Source organism: Leuresthes tenuis, unplaced genomic scaffold (assembly GCF_036924035.1).
Source record: "Leuresthes tenuis unplaced genomic scaffold, fLeuTen1.0.hap1 SCAF_12, whole genome shotgun sequence".
Taxonomy (NCBI): Eukaryota; Metazoa; Chordata; class Actinopteri; order Atheriniformes; family Atherinopsidae; genus Leuresthes; species Leuresthes tenuis.
The window spans coordinates 19,858,794-19,882,932 of NW_027325366.1; the positions used below are offsets into that span (position 1 = coordinate 19,858,794).

A 24,139-nucleotide genomic window follows, 5' to 3' on the forward strand; every position below is an offset into this window, starting at 1 on the left:
CTCCATCATAACAAAAATCACTGAAAATGTTCTTAAATGTCGCGCAACTTTTAAATGCCATTTTATTTTGAGGTTGCACAGTAATGACAATTTGAGCCATCTGACTTGAAATGTGGTTGTTTGTGATTAAGGATGCCAAAAATGATTCTCGAGAGAACAGAGAAAGTAACGTGGACGCTTCCCAGCCCACACAGTCATATTTCCTGCTGTGCTCACAAACTCGCGCACCTCTTTCAGTGCTGACATAAGACGAATGGTGTCTCTGATGACATTTTTTTTTCTTAATAAAACAGCTAAATAATACTTGCCTTGGGTTGTGTAGTATCCTTATAAAGCCCATGCCTATTATGATTTTAAAGATATTGCCCATTGTTTGAGTGGAACTCTTGACATCCAGCATCTAGGCAGGTTGGGTGACCGTTAAATGCAACACCACTGGATGAGACACCGGAGTTAGACACACTAATTTACACCGAAGCCAATTTTTCCTCTTTGTGATTGAGAAAATGGTCCATGTATTTTTTTAAATCGACCCTTTTTTATTCTTCTTCTTTTTTTACGCTTTTAGATTGAGTTTTCTATTCTAAATTATTGTTATCAATATTATTTTTGCTGTTTAGATTACTTATGTTTTTGTATGTGCAGGTAACTGATTGAATTCAAATCTAAACTTTCCATACAGTGGCAGCACACATCGTTGGGTCCTCCTGTCAAATACCAATTTGAGGACGTTGCTGTCAAATGCTCAACTCTTCTTAGATAGAGGAAATGCATCCAGATAGTCACTAAATGGAGCCATGCTATCATGTCCCCAGCAGGAAAAGCGCACAACTGCCAGATGACATTGATACAATCAGGCTCTGGTATCTGCAGAAGGGTGACGTCAGTGTCAACACCAACGAGGGAGCAGGAGTCTCAGACCCTTTTTAGTAATCCTTGTACACTCGAGGCTCAAATTCAGCTCCCCGCGGTGCTGCCCGGGCTCCCCAGACTGTGGATTTAATTAAACAGTGTGAAATTAATTAATCAGTGGGGTGGCAGGTAAAAGGACTTCTCACTGGAGCTGCTCACACAGCCGAGACAGGCATTTCATGTGCACTGACAGTTATTAATTTGCTGTATGCTTTATTATAGTGTTTCTTTAAGGAGATGCTGGAATTCTGAGAGATTAAAAAGCTTGGCATGGGAAAAAAGTCATGCAAATTATCAAAACAAGAGCTCCCAAAAATCAAAGTGTAAACCTGTGTTTGATCCGTTCTATCAATTAATTAAAATTTTGAGTTCTGTATAATAATGCGGTGCAAATTAGATGGAAATGAGATAAAATATTCATTTAGTTATCTGGGGAATCTGCCTGGAGGGCTTTTTAGTCTTCAGTCTGGCTCAAAATGCTGTCCATATGGCAATTATGTACAGTAGTGTTGCAGGAGAATTGGTCTGATGCCTAGTGGCAGAGAGGAGCCTGCCTGTGACAAACTGCTACTAGGATCTGATGTGAGTTGAGGGAGATAATGAGGCTGTTGTAAGCCTTAAGTACAGAGCCTGCCCCCAGGGTGACATATCTAAGCGTGCAGGCTCCCTCATTGTTGCCCGTACAGCTGAGGATTAAAAACACATTCACTTTTTTTTTCTTCATAAACTTTGTCAGTACTTCCTGCAACTCTTAAGACAACTTCTCCTTTCATGTGGCAAGCCTCTTGACATTGCTTTGTGTAGGAGTTTTTTTTTTTTTTTAAAGGTTTGGAGATGTGAAGTCTTGATTTGATTCTACTTTGAGCTATCTATAGCTCTTTTTAAGCAACCCACCAGATGATGTGGAACTTCTTGGGAGCTTCCCACACTAACTTCAAACAAATGAGATATTTCTATAGTCTTTTTATATTGACCCTTTTGGCATAGCTTTTAAGACTGATTGCACTGATATGTGGATGAGACATAATGACAAGTGTGATAAAGTATAATTTATGTTGTTGATTATACGACCCTGACAATAAAATGTGGAATCCTCACTGAGAGAATGTCATATCGTCACTATATGTAATAAGCTTTTCCTGCTGAAAATGTCTTAAAGTTTGGTCTCAAACACTGACTTCTTTATCTGTGCTTTTGTTTTTCGTCTCTTTTCTTGGGTATTTTCTATTTTCAGGCATATTACATTGAGTTTTCTTTCCTGACGATTTGATTTCTTCCTTGGTCTGCCTGTATGTTTCCCTTTTACAGCCATCCCTTTTTTTTTGTACTCGCTCCAATTATTAGAGACCCACGACTGGGAACAATCAGTGTCTTCCCACACTCTGAATTGAATTACCTTCTTGAAGTAGTTTTATAATCCTTTCTGTTGTTTCCACTTACAGCTGTCTTGTTGGGGCCATGTTTTCTACCAATCAGCCAGGTTCAACAGCTTCTTCAGGTCTGCAAACACTTCTTTTAACTGCAGACTAAGTTGCATGCTCAGTTTTGTGCAAGTATTTGTTATAGTAAATCCATCGTTTTATCTTCTACTTGCCCTAAAAAAAATATGGTATTCATAACAACAATTTTTATTCAAGGTCTTTCACTGGCCAGTATGTTTAACTGTAAAATCAAATCACTTTTTTTCATATCTATGACATTTTTTTTTTCTTAATAAAACAGCTAAATAATACTTGCCATGGGTTGTGTAGTATCCTTATAAAGCCCATGCCTATTATGATTTTAAAGATATTGCCCATTGTTTGAGTGGAACTCTTGACATCCAGCATCTAGGCAGGTTGGGTGACTCCAGCGCACTTACTGTCACACATACAGCATGTCCTTAGGAAAGCAGTTGTGCAAATTCCAGCACTGTGTCCAATTTACACCCACACCACACTACAGGTTTTCTATTTGAGTGTAACAAGAACACCATGCAACCAAGTGCAATACACAGGGAAATTTATATATATATATATATATGTATATATATATATATATATATATATATATATATCTCCCTGCAGTGTGTGCAGAGTAATTGCTGTAATGTTTCATAACACTGAAAATAATTCACTGGATTCAGGCAGGTCTTCAGCCAGTATTTGAAGTTTTAACTCAGTGAAATAAACAAGTCACACTTCTTTATGCAATCCTTACAGGCATTTGATTAATGGCTATTTAGGACTTGCATACAAAACAGGAGGGAGTATTGAGAGAAGGGGAGAGAAGCAAGCAAACCCTTCAGCCTATGGCAAGAAAACTTCAGAGGGACCTGCAAATGGAAGGCAGAGTACTGGGCAGAACTACAAGTGGTCACTGAACCATGGGATTAAAAAGCATTTAAGCTTTGTACCAGAACAACCCTTCATCCATCCATATATTTCTGACCATTCAGAGGAAAAGAAAAGACAAATGTTGAGAGCTTGGGCGGTTACTGCTGGTGCAAAACTGTGGGAAACAGGTCCTCCAGCGCCATCATCTATAAATGTATTGCAGTGCTTTCTTGCAGACAAACATAATGAGCTTGCCTAAAAGGGTTTCTGTGTTCACAGTTAAGGTGCAAAATGGACTGTCACTACTGTTTATTGCATTCATGTCTAGATGTAATGGAAAACATGCAATCAAATGTAGGACACGTTGACTAGAGTGGTTCACTTTACACTCCTGTTCACACTTTTAATGTCTCTTGGGCAACAACAAACAAATTTATGACAGACTATTGATTTATTTACTGAGAGCTCTAGTGAGTGCATGGGTCTGATTAGTACAAATTCATGCAACAAAATAAATCACCAGCTAAGGTTTCCCAAATGTATTATGTTCAGTTTTAGTGCCAAGAGGATGGTTGGTGAAAAAGCTTTCAACGTGCACAGCACCCCGCCTGCCTATGCTTGTTTTGATGGGCAATGATGAAAGCACAGGTGGATGCGAGAAAGCACCCCTCCCTCGTCAGCTGCGCGGATTCCTCATCTGTGGCTTCTTATTAGCACAAGAGTGGAGGATTGCAGTCTGGCTGCTGGGCACAGTGGGTCGGTGCTCACAAAGCTCTGTTTGTTCCCTGGCCTGCAGGGCTCCCAGGGTAAGCTTGGCTCCAGAGGGGAGACAAACAAAAAGGCTACACTGTCTCGCACACTGAAGCTGATCTCCAACACATTCGTCTTAACTTCTCAACGGGGGTGCATTTCTCTTCTGAAGAGATAGAGGAATGGCAAAAGGAGACAAGTTTTTCTAAACAGGGCCTCGGGATAACAAAACTGCTGTTGTTCTGAACTGTTTTTTTTCTCTCTCTCAGTTAAATGCCATTTTGAGTTACTGCTTGTGGTGATGTGGGCCTTTTTTTTTTGCTTTGTGTGTTTCATCTCCTTTTGTTTAAACTCAGAGCTCTTTATCTTGTGCTGCTATATCAATATATTTTGAGTGAGACTTAAAAAAACATGCATATAACAAACCATTTTAGTTACAGTTACTTAGAGTATATCCTCATATTATACATTGTCGTCAAATATTCCTTTTTAACTGCAGGAGGTACTACAGGTACACACACACACACACATACACACACACTCACAAAAAAAGAGAAAGATTTCTCATTCTAAAGTTTCCCTTACACCTATACATGCTGTCCTCCTGTGATTTCTAAGGATGAAATAATGTTCAGGTTACTTTTGCTGCTGCTGTCAGGTCAGACATTCACTGTTGTGCTGCAATCTGCACTCCAAGTATAACTCCATTATTGAGGGGACTTTAAAATGGGAGCTGTGTGACACACAGCGGGATGATTTAGTTTAATGACCATGGCAGTGACAGCACTGTGATGGAAATTGGACTCCCCCTGCAAATTTACATCACTTGAGGGTACTTGGGTCTCTTTTAGCGGCTGCACTCCAGAGCATGAGCCATCAGGAGGTCCTGGATATGTCATGCTTGTCACCTTCCTTTAAGTGTATCTGCAGACGTGGGAGAGGGATTAATATTATATAGCCTACGGAAGCACGGAGGCCGTCTTATCGGCACTGCAGATGTGATAAGCACCTCTACCCCCATGAAAACCAGGAAAAATCTCCAAGTAAAAAAGACAAGCATCTCTTTGTGCTGCTTCCTTGAACAGCTTCAGTGTTTCAATGGAGCTTTAGAGGCAGACACGGAGTAATTTCACATCTGTTGTAATTTGATGTGCCTGGATCACCCTCTGTGAAATCATCTTGATCACAACATGGCTCCTTTCAATTATTTCGAAAGTTGGCATATGGCCTTAGAGATTGTAATCTGATTTCTTTTGATTGTGAGGTATTCAGACTAGCTGACAGCACAAGCAGACGTATGAAAAAAGCGCCTTGCTCTTATTTTGTGGCTTAGCTTAGCACTCTCCCACTCATCTTTGCTTTAAAAACGTACAGATTTATTTATTTAACAAAAAGCGTCACCTTTGTGGAAATGTTTTCCATCATTGCCACGACACTCATCTCGCATTAGTTCACATCAATGCAGATGTCAGAATGTGCAAGTTGTGTAGCCCTCAAACTGATTCTGAGCTGTGAATGGAAGTTATGGCAAGTGTTGCTGTCACTTCAGCTTTATCAGAAAAAAACCAAGTGTAACCATGGGAACAAGATGTGACATGTAAAAAAACATCAACATCAAAGCTGACATACTGTAATTAGAATTTATTGAAGCCTGTTAAGTCAGAGAAGGTACATGATCTGCTGAGCCTTTGGATTCAGTCCAATGCCCTTCACTGAACAAAGTACAATGCATTAAGACTAACTAATCATAATACAAAAAATCACTTTGACATTCTGTTCCTCTTTTACTGTAAGCAAAGAAGTAAATTATGCCCATGAATAATAAAGTGTATCAGTGTTGTAGTACTTATTATCATACTCAACAATCTGCATATCACAATATCAGCAGTAGCTCTTTGGCAGTATTTACCAAACTCAGAAAAATTAGCATCTGCATGTGCATCAGAATAGAAGCTGAAAGATAAGAGACCTTTGCAGGGAGAAAATAAAAGACATGTCCCCTTTCAAATGTCGAGTTTGTTGTGTTACACAAGACCCAAAATGCGTGCCACCCACCAGCGACAAGGCATAATGACCCGACAAGCTACCTGGCACCCTCTGTGGTTGTAGGGCCAAGGCCAGTAGCCACGCAGAGGCTCACACACTCTTTGACAGTGAGTGTAGCTGCGTTGGCATTCCGAACAGCAGATTCCCTGGTGATCCAACATGGTGTCAAAGGTCATTGCGCTCTCCTCTCTGGCCTCTCCGCTGCGCTGCAGTTATGTAAAGCAAGATCGGTTTTCAAAAGCAAGAAATTGTTTTGGGGAAATTATCTTAAATCCATACTTATTTGCAATTCAAATCCTTTTAAAATCTCATCCACCCAAGAAAGTGACTCAATTTCTCTGAGGTAACATGATTTTTTATAAACGGTGGGAGTGTTCACTTCAGTTCATGAGTTCAATTTGGAATGGCAGCTTTTACCCCAGCGACCTGTAATTAAAGCTGCCAGTATGACACCTTTACAGCAGCAGTAGCAGCAGCAGCAGCATGTACCACCCACAGCTGACAGAAAAACTAAATACAGGTTAACATGTTTCCTCTTTGTGCGCTTCTATTTGTGTGAAAATATATTTTTAAGAAGACTTGCATCTTCAGGCTGCTGCTGCAATGAAGTCATCTGTAAAAGTTTGGACAAAACAGCAAAACTTCATTTCAAAATGTTACTTTAAGGAATGCTTTAGGGCCCAATCTGTGGCTCTAGATAGTAAATAAAAAAATCACCACCTCTGGAGTCTTGTTTATCATAACCAGTGTTGTTAATTAAGTCGTTACTCACATGATAGGGGTTTTCAGGGTTGTATGCTGACCCCGCAGCTGACTCCTCTTCATCCTCAGCTCTAGAGGTGTCATGCTCTGTGCGATTCAGCGACTCCCTCTCCCGTGCAGCTTCCTCAATCTCCTCCATGTTTAACTGCCGTTTGGCTCGCTGAATGTCTCTCTTTCTCCTCTCCCCATCTGTTACGATATCCACAAGAGGCAAGAGTATTGGGTCAACATCCACAAGATGCCATACATGTCCTCAGAGCTCAATCCTGCATAGCTGGAGCTGTCTCAGACGTCCTGAATAATTCAATTAGCAGCAGTGATATCAGGCAGCTTTGCATATTTCAAGTTCATTCTTTTTTAATAAAAGACTTTGTTGGTCTTTTTTTCTTTTCTCCTGCTGCTCAATTCTAAATTTAGTGTATGTTCAAGATGTTCACTACATTCTCAGCCAAGTCTGTAAATTTTACAAGTGTGTCAGCAGATAAGAAGAGCAATCACAGCTAAGATTTTAATAAGCTATGAAAAACACACAATGGTTCACTCAGAATAGATCATGCTGAGTTTTAAAACGTTCTTTTCTTTGTCTGTTGGAAGGTGGGAGCAATAGGAAAATAGATGGAGGAAAAGAAGGACCTTTAGGATACATGGGTTGGAGCCAGAAAATGGGAAGTTCCCCACAAAGATCCAGAATTTTGTGGCTTAAAAATTTGGTGTCCCTCAGTGGCTGCTCTGCTGCAACCCATATGAGAAACCCCGCATCATACCTCACAGGCATAATTTCATCTGTCTGGAAAGAACAATAAAGACAATGTCTTTGAATTAGTCTTAAATATTTACACTGCAACATCTTTTTTTTTTCTCCTCCAATTTTCAATATTGTGCGTCAAAATTTGTGCACATACCAGGTCGAACATCAGTGTCTTTTTGTTGTGAGCTCTCATGAGTTGAAGGTTTGCTTTAATTTGGGGTTTTATATAGCACTTGTTTCCTCCAAAGAAACGGATTCCAGTTATACCCTGCACCAAATCAGAGAGATGCCATGTTTACACTCACAGCGTTGCTACTTTTCTAAGCACATAGAAGATCTCAGTTGAGCAAGAGAAGAAAGAACAAGGCCAAACTTACTCACAATTTGAAAGTCATGAATCTCCACAGCTTCCACAGCTCCACTCCCAGTTTTAAATCTCTCCAGATTGTTGTCAGAATCAATTTCCATGGAGCCCTCCTTCACCTCCCCATCGATGTTCAAGCTGTAACGAACATTATAAACCTGGCAGCATTCAAAGTAATATATTAAAACAACTGATTAGTTGAGTTATGTAAATCTCGCAGTTGCAAACATGATCACAGAGATGGAAAACAAGCTTCATGTCGATTATATTATTCCCCCTCACTGACATTTTTGTTGAAGGAAATCCTTTGTAGTTTTAACACACTGAGAATTTGAGTAAATCACCAGAGGGGATGCTGTTGCAGACCTTGATGAAGTGCTCTGCCCCACATTTGACACAAAAAAACATTGGAATTGTTTTATTATGAGATGAAGTAAAGCTCCAAGATTATTTTTTGCAGTTTCTGTGTGTTGAAGACAGAAGGAAAATCTAAAGTCTGACTTGTGATGAATGAGATTTTATTTTTTAGTTAGTTTTAGTTACCGGTTGAATGCCTGACATTTGCCATTTGAGGATACACCATAGAAATAGAAATAGAAACTACAGTCTTTTGGCAACACTCACATTTCTATCACTGACTTTCCACAGGTAGAGAGCAGCCACGGATGCGCACAACATGAACACTGCGCCAACAAGAAGAGCCAAGGCTCCAAATCTCAGCACATGACTGACTGGAGTAGAAGCTGGTGTGCTGGATGTGCTTTCTCCCTTAAAGTTCAGAGTACACAAAGAAAAGGATAACATACATTGAACAATAACAAAAACAAGAGTAACATTGCTTGAGAGTTTAGGATTCTACATGTCAACAACATGTCAACAACATGTCACAGATGGCATAATTCTGATCAAAAGCTGAGGTTGTCTTACCGCAGGCCTACACGGTGCAAAAAAGCAAGATCCAGGAGTTGTACCTTGCACTTTCTCCATAATCTCTCTCGTGATGTCTGTAATTCCCACTCTGGTTATTTGTCTTTGGGGAGTTGGGTTATCCACCAGAGGACTATTTTGACAAGTAAACGTGAATGACGTAAAGTTGATATAAAATTGCAAAATTCTTCATCTGAATGTTACCTGTATCTCCCAAGTTGCCCAAAGCAAGGTGGCCATCCTGTGGTGCCAAGCTAAAACAGACATTTGAAAGCAGCTTTTAGCTCATGAGAGACTTATGTCATGTGTTAGACACTGATGTATAGGTCGGTAAAAAGGACGCTGTCTGACCTTTCTGCCAGTGACTGTTTCGAGGAAAATACATAACCTTATACGCTAGTTATGCTTTCACAGAATATCTTTATAACTTTCATTTAATAACTCACCTTAATAGCATATCAGGCATGCTGTAGTGCGTAAAGGGCGTGAAGTCTAGAATTTTCTGTATTTCTGGATAAGCATACTTTTAGGACATTTTCATCGCTCTATCTTTTTAAAAATCTGTAAAAGTAAACCTGGCAGAGCCATCTCTCCCTCTACCTGTTTAGGTATGCAGGGTTAATGCATGCGATTTTAAACTGAAAAAGAGAGGGATTACGATGTAAAATGCCAACAATATATCTATGCTCAAGTCACATAATTTGTCTATTTTATTTAGTTGGAGTCTACATATCTACTTTTGGGATTTTTATGAAAACTGATTCAGTTTTAGGTCATATTCATGCAGAAATATAAAAAATTCTAAAAGGTTCGCAAACTGTCAAGCATCACGGTAACATACATTTTTTTCTGTGACTGCTGCAGATTTGCTTAAGCTCCTTGCCTACATGTCAGCAGGAATGGAAGATTGCACTCACCTGTAGTCAAACTTGTAAGTAGTCTACTTTTTAGCTCTTTATATTCATACCATATACGAGAGGGCAGCACAGACAGTGGAATACACAGACACAACCATTGCTTGATTATAAATGTTATCTTGTTGTAGTGGGAGAAAGGTAGTTGTGTGGTCAAGGTTTTTTGGTCTTTATCATAACTTAAATGCAAGAAAAATGGCAAGAAAAGGGATTCAAATGTGCTGTGCCTCTGTTGCTTGGAAACAGATTAAATCCCAGTTTTTGGATAATTGGTAAGCTGCAAGGCAATCACAGAAGGTGAGGAGATTCTTTGACCTTTGAAAAATATGTAATTGTGAGAGGATTTGATCAGCGGTGCAATATTTGCATGCAAATTGAAGTGGCACAGTAACCACATTGTGTACAATGAAAAGACAATGAGATTGGCTTGTGCTTGCTATCAGTTCAGCTGTGATGGCTGGAGAACCACATTTTATTCACTGCAGCTTATAAGCCTTTGAGGCAAATGTAATGCATTGAGTTGGCTAATTGGGGTTATTTGGTATGCTTTATGGGTATTTCTTGAGGGCAAAAGGTTGTAATCTGACAATAAGATAACAAGTGAGTCCTGATTGCTCCATTTTTTCCATCACTGAACAGCAAAACAGCATTTCTTTTAACTGTTTATTTGTGCAACAATGTGATAAAACCTACCACAGACATGATAATCTTTCATATTGATTGTTTTCCACAGCAGAGAGGCCTTTTTTTTAGTCAAAATGTCCGTAAGTCATGCCCTTAAACAGTAACACATGCTCTTAAAAATTCATAATAAAATTTGTCTTTACATTAATTCAATATGAAAAATATATTATTAATGTAGAAAATCTTGCATATTACACATGATACACTGAACAGTCGTATATGAGCCAAAAGACACTACACACTACAAAATACAGCAACAATCAAACATAGAATCAATTCAGGTGAAAGCATTGTACAGTACAAAGACAAAATGTCCCTTATTTACAATTTGCTCTATCGTGTATGTGGTTTTAGGAGTTTGTATACTCTGGGATGGATATTTCATCTGTTTCCTGTATCCTGGCTGGTGTTGGTGGACCAACAAGAATATAATCAAATTCCTGGTGTTGAACTTTTTCATAAACACTTTGCAGACCGCTGGTTTTGGGTATGTGAGCTGGGTAATAGTTTTCCCTTCTAGCATCCCGGGGAAGCGTTGCTGTCTTGGAGAATGTTGACAGATGCGGTCCGCAGGCGAGGCTCGTGTTGGGCCTTGTAGCTGATGGGCTCCAGCATCGGTCTGAGTGTCCCAACACTTTGCACTCGCTTGTACATGCCCACAGACCTGTGAAAAATCACAGTGCTGTCAGGATGTAATATGAATAGTTGCTGGCTCGTCTGGACGTTTGAAGATAAAAGATTCCAGTGAGCTCAAGTTAAATCAGTCAGAATGCATCTATTGTGCAGCTGAATCAATCATACTAAATACTTAGTACTTGGAAATAGATGTGCAACTGTGTGCAATCCATTGTGTAAGAGTGTAGGAGGAAAATTAAAAAAAATATCACATCATGTTTGTCTCTTTTATATCCTCTCGTTGAACTTTTTCTTTTTTAAATTTTCATAACACTTACTGTTCATTGGTGGCGACTCTTTCTTGTGAACATCTCCACTGATGTCAGAATCACTGTCATTGAAGTCACTGTCCCCCTTTCCACTATCCTTGCCACTGATGTGTGGATCTCTTGCTGAGATTGTTGTGAATGAATTGCCTTTCCATATTGTTATAGGTCTGAGAGTTTCTTTCCCATATCCTGGTAGTGTGGAATAACCCTAGAAAGATACAAACAATATCCATGCAAATTTTGAGTCAAAGTACTGAAAAGGCAACCAAGTAACTGAGCAATGAACCTTGAATAATTAAAATAAAATCTCCATACCTTTAATTTCCCCTCCACTGCCCTGCTGTTAGACTCAAAGATGCCTGCTGTCTGTCTGCCATCCTCACATCCTGCCTCTGTTGTGTTGCTGCTGGCCAATGGGGGATCCTCTGGAAATGGATGAGTATCAAATGCTTTGCTTTTGTGGTTGGCAATCAATGAATCAATATGACCACTTTCCACTTTCTCCACATCTGGTATGTCTTCCTTTTCATCAAACGCCCCCTCCCTCGTCTCTTTTTTTCGCCGGCTGCAAATGGTAGTGATGAGAATGATAGCCAGCAGGAGGAGAGAGCAGCTCCCTGCCAGGACGATTATTATAGCTATAGACATGTCCCATTCAAACAGCTCCTCGCTGCCATTTTGAGCTAAAGAAGGCAGGCTAGGCAGAGTTCCTTCAATGAAACTGAAAAGTATCACGGCTGTGGAGGTTAGCGAGGGGGATCCATTGTCACTGACCGACACTGTGACTTTGACATTATCGTTCAGATCATACGTCAGCTGTCGACTCACGTGCACCTTCCCTGTGTCTTTGTTGACAGAGAAACCCAGATGCCCCCCCTCTGTGATTTTATATGACAGCTGTGCATTTATGCCTTCATCAGCATCCGTGGCCTTAATCTGGGTTACCACATAACCTGCAGGTGCATCTTTGGGCAGGAAAACCTCAGCAGAACCCTTATAAAGGGGAGGCTCTATGATAGAAGGCTGGTTGTCATTCTGATCAACTATTTTTAATCTGATGATGGCTGTGCTCTGTAGCTGTGGTGACCCCCCGTCGCTTGATTGAATGTGTATGTCTAACTGTTTCATTAATTCATAATTAAAACTTCTCAGCGCATATATGGAGCCAGACACGGAATTAAGAGACACAAATGTGTTAACAGGGGATCCCATGATGACACTGTCCACAAGTCTGTAAGTAATTTTTCCATTGTTGCCCAGATCCGCGTCGCTGGCTTCAACAGTGGTGATGTAAGCCCCCGGGGCGTTGTTTTCCACCACCGAAACTTCATAGACAGCTTTAGCAAAGTGGGGGGCGTTGTCGTTCTCGTCGCTGAGTCTGATGGTGTACTGAGTGATTTTTCTCAGTGGAGGTGACCCAAAATCCTCAGCCATGACCGTCAAGTTATATTCACTAATCCTCTCCCTGTCAAGAACTGCTGCCGTAACTATCATGTAGCTGTCCTCGTGAGCCTGTCTGAGTTTGAAATGGTCGTGGCCGTATAACGTGCAGTGGACCTGGCTGTTTATGCCGGAGTCTCTATCCAAGGTGCTGATCAGCGCCACCAGACTGTCCTTGTCTGCCGCCTCGCTGATGTATGCAATACCTGTCGAGATGGAGGTCATCGGGGTGATACTGATTTCTGGGGCATTATCATTAACGTCTGTGACGTGAATTATGATTTTGCACACAGAGGGGGTCGGGTTGGCTCCCAGATCAGTCGCCTGCACGTCTAGCTCATAGGTGCTTTTGTCCTCAAAATCCACGGGGTTCCTGAGTGTCAGACGACCCGATTTATTATCTACTTGGAAAAGTTCTCGGACCTCATGAGAAACCTGTTTTCCGAACCCGTAGACGACCTCTCCGTTCAAACCCTCATCAGCATCAACTGCGTTTAAGTCCAGGATAACAGTGCCAACCGGCGCGTCCTCAGGCAGACTGACTGAGAAACTATTCTGGTCGAAAACGGGACTATTGTCGTTAAAGTCAGTCACTTTGACAGTTATCTTTGTTGACCCTGATCTGTATGGGTTTCCTCCGTCTGTGGCCACCAGCTCAACATTATATGAGGATTGAGTCTCCCTGTCTAGCTCTTTCATTAGGACCAATTCCGCATATTTAACCCCATCCGCTCGCAGAAGCACATCAATGGTAAAATGACTGTTTACAGATATTTGATAGCTTTGTATATAGTTTGACCCGACATCAGCGTCCACGGCAGGGTCTAAGGGAATACGGGACCCAACTGCTGCATTCTCAGAAATTTCCACTATAGATTCCTTGCTTGGAAACCCTGGCGAGTTGTCATTGATGTCCTTTATTTCCACCTCAACGTGAATCAATTTGTAGCGATCTTTGGAGAAATTAACCACGTCAAAAGTAATCAGGCACTGTGAAGTGTGTCTGCAGATTCTCTCTCTGTCAATTCGTTCCCCGACAGTGAGTTGCCCGTCGCCTTCTCTCACTCTAATGAATGAATCGTTGAATTGTTTCATCATCCTGAAATTGCTCTTTGAGGAATGAGACAGAGTCAAGGACATGTCCTTGGCAAGGTTTCCGATCACCGTACCGGGGGCGTCCTCCTCTCTGGTCTGGTATCTCACAGTATTTCCTTCGGACTGTGCCCATGAGGCAAATAAAAATAGATGGAGACAGAAAATAAAAATCCACCGATGCCAATAAGTTATAAATGTGCACCTTATCATCTTCGTAGTAATCTTTCCCTCGGTGACCAGCCTCATTGTGTGCTGCGCAGTTGAGAGCAGTTCACATCTGGAACTGGCTCTCCATACAGCTCCCGCTTTTATGAACTGAACTGTGCTGAAAGTGAAAGTTACTCCTCGCGCGCAGCCAGTCAGATACGCTTGTTGCCTCGCCAGCTCAAAATCCTGCAGTGGCGCGGTTTATACGTCTCCTCATGCTAATGAGACGAAGTGTGACCAATCCCTCGCTTTAGAATTAAAAATACATCCTTATGGAAAAAAAAGAAAGAGCTGTAAGCCTTTTTACACTTGAGAGAAAGAGGAAAAGCGAGCGGAGGGAAGTTGAAAACAAAAAAGAGCAAAATGATATTGGCGTTGCTTGAAGATAAGTTGCTGCTCTGTTTATCTTCTTATTACAGCCATTACCGAGTGACGGTTTTATTGAGCACAGGCGTATTTATTTTCTTTTGATGTTGGGTTCATTGTCTTTGAGATTTGTATGCACGCGTTTAGGTGTGCATATGAGTGCGCGCACGCGTACGGATGTGTTCACTCACTCCAGAGACCAGCTCGATTATTCTTGTTGCGATGAACAAGGTTTCTCTTGTGGGGTTATTAACTTGAGAATAGTACATTTTTTTAGAGACAACCCCGTGTGAGAATATTTATTGATGTATCAGTAAGGAATGGTGCTTCATTGCTGAATTGTCTTGGGACATATTTGATAAAAGAAAAAGAAAAACAGTGGCTATCACCAAATAACTACTCATCTAGATTTAGGGATAGTCTCCTTTAAAAAGTTCTCATTTTAAACATCAGAAGATTCACATCATATGCAGTCGCGATTCCTGCTTGTCTTTGGTTAATTTTGACAATATACTTTCATATACACATATTGTTGTTTTAGGCGTTAACCAAAGAATATATATTATAGATAAACAGCACATTCTCAGCTTACAACTGATGACCCAGCTCATCTCCATCTTTTTCAGGGTGGGTTGTTTCTTTCTAATGACTTTATCAATGAAGATGGTAACAGGTGAGGAGTTTAATCCATTTATTGTATATGTGTTGCAAAACAGCTAATGTATGTTTTGGTAAACAGCATAACTAGCAAAAAACAACAAGGAACAACAACAACCCCCCCCCCCCCCCACACACACACACACACACCACAATCTTCAGCTGTTATTAATTACAAATCACATCAAACATTCAACCAGCATTAATTACTCTATGATACCAGATGAGCCATTTATTCATCTATTTATTTTTTTGCACATTTGCATGGTTGCTGTTAATCTAAAAATGCTGTTAATCTAAGAATAAAACCACAAGAATAAATTTAACTTTTTTTCTGTTTCACAGTTTGGGCAGCAGCGCCTTGGTTTTTCTTAAGGGAGGTCTAAGTGCTTAACAAGCAGTTCAGGCAATAAGATAATTCAAAGTCCATTGCAACAATTTGAGGAAGAGTCTTTTCATGTTCAGCATGACAAATCGAAATCCATTAAGAAGTGTTTTCCAGTTTTGACATGGAGGAACTTGGTCAGACTGCACAAAGCCATCATCACTACCTCTTCCAGTGACTTTTGGGTGAATATGGAGTGTCGAGTGTGAAACAGAACTTATCGCTCAACATCAGTGTCTGACCTCACTGATAATTGTGTGGCTGGAAGGGAGCAAATCCCTCTCTCAATCCACAGTCTTGTGAAAAGCCTTCCCAGAAGGGCAGAGGGAGATAAAAGCAGTATATTAATGCACATGGTTTTCATTCAAGATCCACTTACTGCTATGATCTTCATTTTTTTTCGTTTGTTTTTGGCCTTCTACTATACTGAGTAAAAAAAAATGTGCGCAGGTTGAACACAATACAACACCGCAATCTGTAGCCTCAACATTCCTCCACAGAGCTGAGTCTTCACTTCTCTGACAGAATCTCAAAAAACTGTATCGCCCACCTCACCTTGTTGAATTTATTGCAAGACCGAAGGATTACCCAGTGCTGTTGACTCAGTAAAGTGTTGGCACACATTTCTATCAACCCTGCTTTGAAATATGGTAGCAGGAATTGGCTGTGCAAACAACATTTTGGCAGTAATCTAGAAAACAAATCTGTAGATTTTCTCTGAGGATCTGATTTAGTTTCAATCAAGTATGTGTGCATGCCTGTTTGTTCTTTTAAGATGTTCTGTCGAATCCCTTGTGCACTTTATGAGATTAGATTTTTGCAGTATGATTATATTTTCACACATCTTTGTTCTGCTTCTGTATAGAGTGGAAAGGATTTCTGAACAACACAGAGCATAACTATTCTTTCTCTCTGCATCTGGTTAGAGGGCTGCGAACAATTCATCTCTGAATTTTACATCTAACTTCTCACTTCTCCACGACTCCACTCACATAGTGATTCATTAATCAGCCGCACAGTGCACAGCTTTCTGTGGTTTGAACATTTAATAAGAATAATAATCTGATACAATAATTCTAACAATAGAAATGCAGATTGGAGACTTTATGTAGAGCCCAAAGAGACACATTCAAATAGTGGAGTCTGCTGCAAGCAACAAAGATAGATGGGTAATTCAATTATTTTCCTATTGGGGCAGCAACTGTGACATTATTTTTTCTCACATTATAAAACAAACTATGTTAACATAATGTTTTTGTGTAATTGAAGTGAAAATATCTCCAAATACAGACTTTTTCATTTATCCTCTCATCCAATTATCAATGGAGCTTACAACATTCCTTGCTGTGCTTGTACCCATCTATCCATCCATCCGTCCATCCAGCAACTCATCCTCCTCCAAAGTCCCCCAGGCCTTCCCCAAACCTTTTGCTTCAGGATTGCAGAAACAACATGGGGTGCAGAGAAGCCCTGGCCTCCCTGTCATCAACAACATCCTCCAGCTCGTTCTAAAACATCTGCAGCTGCTTCCAAGTCAACTTGGGGATACATAATCTCATCAGGTAAGCCTGGCTTGATCTGGAAGCCTCCAGTAAAACTCCAAAGCGAAATGCCCAGGTGACATCCTTATCTCAGTGTGGAGGAGCGATAGGTTTACTATGAGCTCCTCCAGATTTGCAAATGTCTCACTTGAACTACGACTGTAAGCGGAGCTACTCTTCGGGGAAAACTCATTTAAACAGATTGTGATCTTTCTTTTTTCAGTCATTAACTGAAAGGTCCATTATTATTATTATTATTATTATTTTATTCAATCTTTATAAACTGTGATCATACATGGTTATTGCTGCTGGCTGGAATGGCCTCCTGTATTGTCCAGTGTTACAACGTAGCTGTAGACACCTCTTATCTTATCACACATTGTGTTATGTAGAGAGTCTGCAGTATTGTTTTTTATTTTACTAACTCGCGCAGCATTCTTCTTTTTACAGTCATCTCTGGGTACTCCAAAGCAGTCCCAAACACAGAGCCAGCCTTCTTTATCAGTTTGTTCAGTTTCTTTCAGTGACTGGCTCTGATGTTGCTGTCCCCATCAGATAGCTGCAAAGCAGATTGCACTCTCCACCACATACTAATAGAAGACATGCAACATCTTGGGACAGACATTGAATGACCCAAGCCTCTGTATGAAATACAGTCTGTTATGTCCCTTTTGAAGACAGCCTCCAGTCCAGTCTGCAGTCCAGTTAAACTTCCCTCAACAACCTCCACCACTTTTCCTAAAATGGAGACAGTGTTTGGTTTATTCCTGGTCCTACTAAAATCTACAGTCACCTTTTTTTACTTTTTTGTGTTCAAGATGAAATTTTTGTTCCCACACCATGCCACAGAATGATTGACCAGTTCCCTACTCAGGTTCTTGTCCATCACTAATAAACCCAACAACTGCAGTCATGTGAGTTTATCTGGAGATGACAGGAGTCTGAGTTGTAATGGAAGTCTGAGATATATTTTACTGTACAGATATTATGGTAGGTTGATAACGACTCATATAATTAATAACTAATCTTATGGCTAACGTGAATACTAGCGTATCCCGCAAATTAACATTCAAATAGATAACTGTGCTGCCGTGGAAGCCAGCCACAGTTACAGATCTGACTAATTGATATTTGCATCCAAAATTTGCTGACATTTAGAAGAAGTCATCATTCTTCCGATATATCAATTGAATCTTGTGACTCTAACTGTCACACGACCTCAAAGCAGAAAATGTACACTCCAATGCTTCACAGATTATTTATTATTTGGTGCTGTTTTTGTTGAATGATGCTCCTTTTTTCCCCTGAAAAAGCAATGCCTTTTGTGACTAATGTCACAAGTAAGGTTTCCCTTCTTCTTCCCTATGTCCCCTATGCAGAACCCTCTTTCATATCAACTATTTACTGCAACTATTCAATTGGCCAAACCTTCCAGCAGTCATTTTGGAGTTTTGCTCGTCCACACTACTCTTACTCTAAGTGCTATATCCTTAAGTTGTTTAGCACATAGGAAATAGCTAAAGTAGCTTTGAGAGGGTTTTTCTTCTCTTTTCGTTTTCCTTCCTCTGTTTTACACACAAGGCCTAACTTTATTTTTGTGTCCCATAAAGGAAACACATAATAACACATAATGATAACAGTCTGCTGCTTTCACGTAACTTGATAGAGGCTGAATGAATTACATTTTCAAGTGATTTTTACTTTGACAACACAACTTTTCTAGTAGTGCATACATTCTTTTACTTAGCAGTTTTGTGCAACAAGGGAGTCATTTAGCTAGCTAGCTAGCCTCTTGAAAAATGGGCTAGCTTGTGTTGTAATTCTATATTTAGAGATGCTCTCCAAAATCAACTGGCTATCAGCATTTTCAGGTAACTCACTCAGTACAGCTTATCTGCCTTACAATTCAGTCAGGTACTTATTTAAACCCATACTTTGAATATCCAGCAAATTTGCACATTCTAAATGATTTGAAATACGTTATTAGATTGCAGAAGCTTTACACTTATATAGCACCTTCTATTTTTATCTGGGTTCTATAAAGCATTTTACAAAGTGTTTTCTCTTTTATCCATTCACACAAACACTCATAGCACTCATCATGTATTTGCACTCTATATATACAGTGCTTTTAACTCTATAATTACACTTTAGCATTTCAGGGAATTTCAGAAGCTTTATGGAGGTTTGGAGTCTTCCCCAATGATGCTTCAACATGTGGTGGGGCTAAGAGCCAAACCACACATCAGAAGACAACTAAGTCACCATTATCTTTAGTCATCAGCTGACAATTTTCAAATACAGCCGACAGAATTTTCCTAAAAAGTCATGAAAGAATTTTGCAAAGATTTTTGCATTCATGAAATAAATAATGATTAAAGGCAGATACTTTGTCTCTACTTTTTTCAGTTAAGATTTCAACAACATATTTAATATATCTATGGGTGCCTAAACATTTGCATAAAACTGTCTGGTCTCATTAATCCATTTGGTGCTTGGTGAGATATCTTAGTGTATTTAGACTGACACAACAAAAGACAGAATATCCTTGCTCTTTGATAATGCTTCACTTGGTCTTGTCTAAACAAATGAGCGACAACAACATGCAACAAGACAACATCATAATGTACTTAAGTGCAGCAAAGGAAGGCGCTGAAACTATTAAGAATTGATCACCAAATTGGCTGAGTCACATTAACTTTCAGCTCAGTGCAGAGCCACATGTTACGCAGGCTGATTCTCACTTTAATGAGAATAGAGGTGATTCTCTTTGGATGATACTAAACTAGGTCAAATGGCTGTTTTGATAGATGGATTATGATAAAATAATGCAGCATTAGTTTGAACTGGGACGTGAAGAAGTTTATTTGATTTTATAAGTAAAAGGCTGTTTATGGTTGAGAACGTTTATTAAGCAGATGGTTGTTTTCCCAGTTTATTGTGGCCTCATTTACATATTACAATTAAATGTAATATGTAAATGAAGCTACAATAAACTGAGGAATATGTACACCACAGTGAAAAGATGGATAAGATAAGATTGCCTGGGGAAAACAAAAGATACCGTTTGTCGAGAGATGGATTTTCAGTCCATTTTAACCTGACAAAAATTCAAGCAAGATATCTGAGTTTCTATTCAGACAGCAGAATGTGATTTTATACTTTAATACATTAGCTCAAGGTCACTTCTGCAGAAAGAAGACAGCAGTGAAAGGCTGTGAAGTCAAGCTACATTTTACATTAATGTTTGATTTTACATTTTTGTGCAGATGGCAATTTATGACTATTTTTATTCACAGAAAAAGCAATCAACTGTCAGAATCATCAGTCATAACAAATGCCCACACTTTGTGATTAATGTTATATGATTATGCTGAGCAGAGCTACTTCCATTAAAGTTACTGGCAAATTATTCACAGCCTCAAACACATCCACCAAGACAGTGAGGGAAGCGAGTGGCAATTCAAAAATGTATGAGAAAAAAACAGTGGCAGGGAAAGATATTTCAAATTTAGTGTTGGCCCACAGACACAATTCCATATTTAATGGGATTGTAAATGCATTCAGTTTCAAGGGATGCCTTTGCATTTTAAGTTCTCTAATCACTCTGGTCTATAACGTGCCTGAAGAAATGCCACGATAGTCTGCATTTGTTTGAGGCATTTAACTTTGCATTCTTTTACACAGATTAGAAATCAGGGGCAAATTACGCTGTGGTAAAGCTCAGATCAACTGAATATTGCTCTGGTGGGAGAACACTTGCTTTAAAGAACTCAGAGTCTTTGAAAAGACAGACTTTCTTCTCTTTCTGTAAATGTCTTTGTTTCTCTCTCCAACTATATCTTGTGGAGGGGGTGTGAATTTAACTCACTTCCATAAGATACTGCTCCATCTTTTTTCAACAGTCGGCAGGCAGTTAGGTTATAATTGCACACAAAACTAAGGCAAGTTTTGTAAACACCTAGCCAGGCTTTGTCCAAACTAAAGAAAAAAAAAAACAAAGTCCTGTTAATAACACTTCAAATGATATTTGGTTTTGTCACATAAAGGTGTGAAAATATTCCATTGCCCGTAAACTGTTTCGCACATTGTTTTTACTCTTAAAAAACTGAGATGGTACATGTTAATTGGTGAGTTTTGGTTTGTACGATTTTACTGTTTTGACGAGGCAGACAAGCTGCTTCGATGTGTTTTGTCTGTTTGAAGATCAAGTACTTGAAAGGACCATGCAGGCTTTTTGTTCATACAATTCAATGTGACCAATAAATGCTTCCTGTAAATTACTGCCCCTACGAGCGACGGGAGGGAAATAAAACTTGTAAGAACATTTCTACATCAGAACAGACGTCCTTCTCAAGTCTTATTTTCAACAATCAACAAGATCCTCATAAAGACACAGGATAGATTGTTACATGCGTGACTTTCAATCATTTGCAAGAAACAAACAGCATGGATCGGGTGTTCTTGACTGACATACAGTATGACAACTGTTTTCAGTCATCGTCCTTACCACTTCTGTTTTTATTAGTGTATTAACTTAAAATCAAACATGAGCTATAGACATCCAAGATGGGTTTATGCAGTAGCATTTCTTGGTCAGGTTTAAAATCGTGGTTTGATTTAAAATACATTCTTTTTACAACATGATCGTTGTCAACCACCTCAATGCAATTTATGAAGTAAATGTTTACTTCACGAATTGCAATGAGGTGGTTGCCTTAGTTACAATAAAATGTTGATAACCTCCTGGTTGAGTTTCGGTAAAAGTATCACTTGGTTAAGATTTGAAAACCATCATGGTTAGGGCTTAGATGCATTCTTTTTACAATGCAACCATTCCCTTCATGGACACTATTTCACATTTTGCATGCAGTTCCTCTGACGAATATAAGAGATCTTATATTCTTCCAATGTAATTAATACCATTACGATCTGCATGAACAAATGCCCAAATGAGAAGGACAGTTTTGGAAGTAGCTTCACCCTAATTGACAGGTATAAATGTGATGCCAGTCTTCCAAACCAATTTTCAGCGAGAAAGTTAATAATCATGTTTTCCCTTTTCAAATGAAGGCATTTTATAAGAATAAAACCTATTTCTGGTGGTGGTGTACAGGTAAAAGAGAAAAAAGATACAGTCAGATATCTGTTGACCTCTTTCTTTTCTGTTTTTTTTCTTTTTTTGAGGATTTCTTTTACCTCTGAGACTCACATGGTAATGAGGTCACACTCCCCTTCTATTTATCACGATCCTTTGTCTTCCAGTAGTCTCTATGTATGTTGACCTTGTTAGTCATAATTGCTCCATTGTATTGTTTGAAGTGACACACTTCACAAGGGTTTTAACCTTCACATAAAATAGGTGTTTAAACATACAATGCAGTGAGGTTGTTTGAGTCAAAATGTATTTTCAATAAGTCTTCAAAGTTAGTCAGTTTTACTCGCTGAGGGGATAGATCAGGACACTGAGAATATGCCGTAAGTAAAGGGGTAAAAAAAAAAGAGAGAAGAAGACAGGTTGCCTTTTGTAAACCACAAATAAGAGGCACTATGGACTGTCATAGCCTATTATAGGCTGTTGAAATGCATTCTTAAAAACATGTTTTTAAATACAGGCTGTGAAATCTCAGATGACTACAGCTCCCACAGGCAACATCAGATCTTTTTGGTTCTGAAGATGCTCTCTGCTGATTAATTCAACCATCAAACTAAAGCTCTGGTGTTTTCATATGCGAGAAGAAAGCCTTCTACGTCACACGGGGGTTTCAAACCCCACTGGATGTCTTAAACTCAGAAAACGGCAGATGTTATGTTTTATCGATGCTTCTCCTAGAGTTTGGAGACAATAATGTGGGTGAATATTTCATTTTGCACTTTATGTTTGGACCAAGAGCTGTATCCCAGCGCTCAAGGTGTCTCTCCAGACATGTCCCATAGCAGACATAAACAAAGTTATTAGATGAGCTAGACATGATTCAGGAGGAAATTCTGTGCTGGGAGCTTTGGAAGAGAGCTCTGACAGAGTGCTCTGGCAATTTAGACTGTCATGCTTCATTGTTCTGTGGGGAGGATGGGCGTTGTTTGATTTAACTCACTGGTAGAGTGTCTCATTTGCCAATACTGTGCATGTAAATGAGGATTTATGTTTTGGAATGAGGTGATAAACTGTGGGTTTTGCATATTGAAAATAGATCAACTTAAATGTGTACAGAAAGTGCTAGGCATTGTAGGAATGTAGGTCATCTTTCCCAGGGAGTGAGAATTCCTCTCTTTTTGTGTATGTTTTGCGGCAAAGTAGTGTGTGTGCTCGTATGTGAGTGTGTATGTTTGGGTGTGGGAAGGGGGCCATGTCTGTTGTGAGACCATCATGTGTAATACAATGCAGATGGAGGAAGGAGCTTCAACATTTAGTGTTTTCTTGCCACTAGCATTAATATGGCTGTATTTCCTCATGCGGTTTTTGCTGCGAGCAACATGGTGTTTGAGGCGTGCGCTTCACAGGGTTGGATGAGGTATAATTATGTAAATTGCATTCAAAGAATTCAGCAATAGCTCATGTGGAATGGATGTGTCAACAAGGTGTCCACATTCACCATGAGAATTTGCTAATTAAACTCGACACCCTTTCTCCCTCAACACATGGGCACAGTGAGACGCTGTGGGATTAAAAAAACACTGTGGTGTACGTTGACTCTCTGCCTGACAAATAATCTTCTTGGAAAAATAGGCTTTCATTTTGCTAAGTGAAGTGTAAAAAAAAATTTGCCCCCGAGTTTACAACATGACCATTAAACTTTAGGCATGTTGTTGACATGTGTGTAATGAAAGTGCCTCAACTTCAAACAGCCTTTCCGTGCAGCAGCCTCTCTGATGCTTCACTACACAAAAATGGATGATTTATTACACTGGTTATTTGTCTGTCCCACTGAATTTGGAATTCTATTTGACAGCAAGCTTAGATAAACTGCTCAGCTTGAATGTCTGAAATGCATTGTACCTGAAAAGGAAAGATTAATCCAGTTCACCACAAAGCAGAAGCACATTTTTTGGGGATATTTTCCCAAACTGTCTTTATCTACAGT

The 24,139-nt window shown here is 39.6% G+C and overlaps 2 protein-coding genes across 2 annotated transcripts; both read right to left on the reverse strand.

The window, feature by feature from the left end:
* Nucleotides 1-5,794: 5,794 nt before the first annotated feature.
* Nucleotides 5,795-9,290, reverse strand: cnmd (chondromodulin). The gene is made up of 8 exons (XM_072396804.1): nucleotides 9,271-9,290; nucleotides 8,825-8,831; nucleotides 8,522-8,665; nucleotides 7,915-8,055; nucleotides 7,688-7,801; nucleotides 7,419-7,572; nucleotides 6,796-6,974; nucleotides 5,795-6,229 (listed from the first exon to the last, which is right to left on the reverse strand). Exons 1-8 carry the CDS (start codon nucleotides 9,288-9,290, stop codon nucleotides 6,002-6,004), a joined length of 987 nt encoding a protein of 328 aa, XP_072252905.1. The 3' UTR covers nucleotides 5,795-6,001.
* A 1,126-nt stretch (nucleotides 9,291-10,416) lies between these two features.
* LOC140319894 (protocadherin-8) lies at nucleotides 10,417-14,267 on the reverse strand. Its single transcript, XM_072397668.1, has 3 exons — nucleotides 11,682-14,267; nucleotides 11,376-11,574; nucleotides 10,417-11,086 (listed from the first exon to the last, which is right to left on the reverse strand). Exons 1-3 carry the CDS (start codon nucleotides 14,145-14,147, stop codon nucleotides 10,773-10,775), a joined length of 2,979 nt encoding a protein of 992 aa, XP_072253769.1. The 5' UTR covers nucleotides 14,148-14,267; the 3' UTR covers nucleotides 10,417-10,772.
* Between the last annotated feature and the right edge of the window lie 9,872 nt (nucleotides 14,268-24,139).

Coding starts and splice junctions, on each gene's coding strand:
- LOC140319894 (XM_072397668.1), bottom strand. CDS start 14,147: ATGAGGCTGGTCACCGAGGGAAAGATTACTACGAAGATGATAAGGTGC. Junction 11,575..11,681: donor CAGTGGAGGGGAAATTAAAG/GTATGGAGATTT, acceptor GTATCTTTCTAG/GGTTATTCCACACTACCAGG. Junction 11,087..11,375: donor AGAGTCGCCACCAATGAACA/GTAAGTGTTATG, acceptor GATTTTTCACAG/GTCTGTGGGCATGTACAAGC.
- cnmd (XM_072396804.1), bottom strand. CDS start 9,290: ATGCCTGATATGCTATTAAG. Junction 6,975..7,418: donor CCAACCCATGTATCCTAAAG/GTCCTTCTTTTC, acceptor ATATCGTAACAG/ATGGGGAGAGGAGAAAGAGA. Junction 6,230..6,795: donor ACCCTGAAAACCCCTATCAT/GTGAGTAACGAC, acceptor ACATAACTGCAG/CGCAGCGGAGAGGCCAGAGA.